The sequence below is a fragment of the Harpegnathos saltator genome, unplaced genomic scaffold (assembly GCF_003227715.2).
Source record: "Harpegnathos saltator strain DR-91 unplaced genomic scaffold, Hsal_v8.6 scaffold125, whole genome shotgun sequence".
NCBI classification, from domain to species: Eukaryota; Metazoa; Arthropoda; class Insecta; order Hymenoptera; family Formicidae; genus Harpegnathos; species Harpegnathos saltator.
In genome coordinates this window covers 165,011-167,087 of record NW_020229901.1, presented here as the reverse complement: position 1 = coordinate 167,087, position 2,077 = coordinate 165,011, and the positions used below count along the sequence as shown (strand labels likewise).

At 42.9% G+C, this 2,077-nt stretch overlaps 1 protein-coding gene across 1 annotated transcript in view; it reads left to right on the top strand.

Moving 5' to 3' along the window:
- LOC105189113 (nuclear receptor subfamily 2 group F member 6) overlaps window positions 1-1,722 on the top strand; it is an 8,165-nt gene extending 6,443 nt beyond the window's left edge. The window contains exons 6-7 of the mRNA XM_019844085.2: window positions 308-554; window positions 1,129-1,722. Of these exons, the coding sequence (XP_019699644.1) occupies window positions 308-554; window positions 1,129-1,358 (477 nt within the window). The 3' untranslated portion in view covers window positions 1,359-1,722. The remainder of the gene's footprint in view (window positions 1-307; window positions 555-1,128) is intronic.
- The last annotated feature ends 355 nt before the right edge of the window (window positions 1,723-2,077 follow it).

Genomic DNA, 2,077 nt, shown 5'->3' with positions numbered 1-2,077 from the left:
TTCCTCTGTAACAAAATAAGGCTTGTGAATAATCAGAAAAACTAGTAAACTCTGACCTGATAAATATTGAGTCACTTGGTTGTATTGTTAAACCTTTACTGTTGAAGTACATCCTAGTGTATGAAGGCACCAGAATATATTTCAACAAGAAAGCAGAGACTGTTCACTCGAAGGAGAGTTCTCCTCGGGAAGAATAGGGAAAAGTTTCCCCACCTGTTTTACTCGAAATTACAATGTGGTTGTCTCTCTCTCTCTCTCTCTCTCTCTCTCTCTCTCTCTCTCTCTCTCTCTCTCTCTCTCTTGCCAGCTCCCTTACAGAGACCAGACTATTCTTCTGGAGGAATCGTGGAGCGAGTTATTTGTACTGACAGCGGCGCAGTGGAACTTCTCCGTGGACGAGACCAGCCTGGTGCCGGTGGACCTGCCGCCGGAGCGAAGAGAGATTCTCGTCGACAAAGCGAGGAGGTTGAGGGAACTTTTAGCGAAATGCGTCGCTTTGAGGGTCGATCATTCCGAGTACGCGTGCTTAAAAGCTATAGTGCTTTTCAAGGCAGGTGAGAACGATACGATATTCATTCCTCGATCTCCTTCCGATCGCGTTTGAATCAATTATTTTATTACACGTACAAAAGTAAGTTAAATTAATATCATATAAATAATATTAACACAATTAACAATCAATGAATAAATTGTTGACTGCTTATTAGCAGGGCATATATAAGTCAACTGTGCAATTCGTAAGAGTCAAAATTATTTCACATGCTCGTTCGATCATGATTCATCTGGAAAATCCCTCATACACAGCCATCCTATTTCTACTTTCTACTTCTTTTTTTTTCTTTATTATAGCCTTTCATTTAATAATGTAGAGTAGATTCGTAAAGCGTTTATGCGAGAACGTAAAACCAAAAGTTATTTCGATTTCTATAGGAGTATCCGTATTCAGTCGATTTTAGCCAGAGAATTGAACCGACTAGCAAACGTGTTAGAAGTGTTGTATAAACTACAACTTGTTCAAATTATAGAGAGATATAAAAATCAATCAATTCGTACGTTCTTTGAGTTATACTTCCCTCTTGCGCCCTTTTACATTCCTCTTCGCAAAACACGCTCTTCGATCGTTCGCAGAATCGCGAGGACTCTGCGAGCCGGGCCGGGTGTCGGCACTGCAGGAGCAAACGGTGGCGGTATTCTGCGAGAGGGATGCGCGCAGGGTGGGTCGATTGCTGCTGCTTTTACCACCAGCGCGTGCTCTCTGCCGTGTTACCCTGCACGAGTTGCTGTTCAAGCCGACGGTCGGCGAAGTCAGTGTCGAGCGACTGCTGGGCGATATGGTCGGCGCTCTCAGGCCCACCTAACTGTTGGCGCGAGTGCGCCTCTGAGAAGATTTCATGCATGTATGTGTGTGTGTGTGTGTGTGTGTGTGTGTGTGTGTTTCATCGACGTTATCGCTCGTTATCGGCGAAGCAAATTCGAGCGGGCTCAGCGGGTCGATGATTTAGGGCTATCGATGCCCTTTCGTGCATTTAATGCAATGTTAGTCGATGTCAGATTGACTTGCGTATAATATAATTAGAAAATCTCTCCGTATATAGTTAGAATGTCTCTCCGAATACGAGTGGACGATACAGGTGGACTCCCGGGTGTCCCGGAAAACTTAAATCTCGAAATTTCTTAAACTAGGGCAATTTTCCGAAATGTTGTAACACTAATATCTAAATATCAATATACAACGTCACGAAATATTAATTATAAATTTTCCTGGAATATATGTAATGGAGTATATGTTGTTCCAAGGAGAAACCATTATTCCAAAAACAGTACGCTCTCACACACACACACACACACACACACACACACACACACACACACACACACACACACACACACACACACACACACACAGACAGACAGACAGACACAGGTATATCGATACTTACCTCTCTTTGAGTCTCTTTACCTCTTGCTGCTGTACTCGAGCGAGCGAGATACACTGATGCACCCGCCCGTATAATGAGACAATTTCAATATTTTGTTAAGATTATATTTCGGAAGATTATCTCGGTATCTCGATATT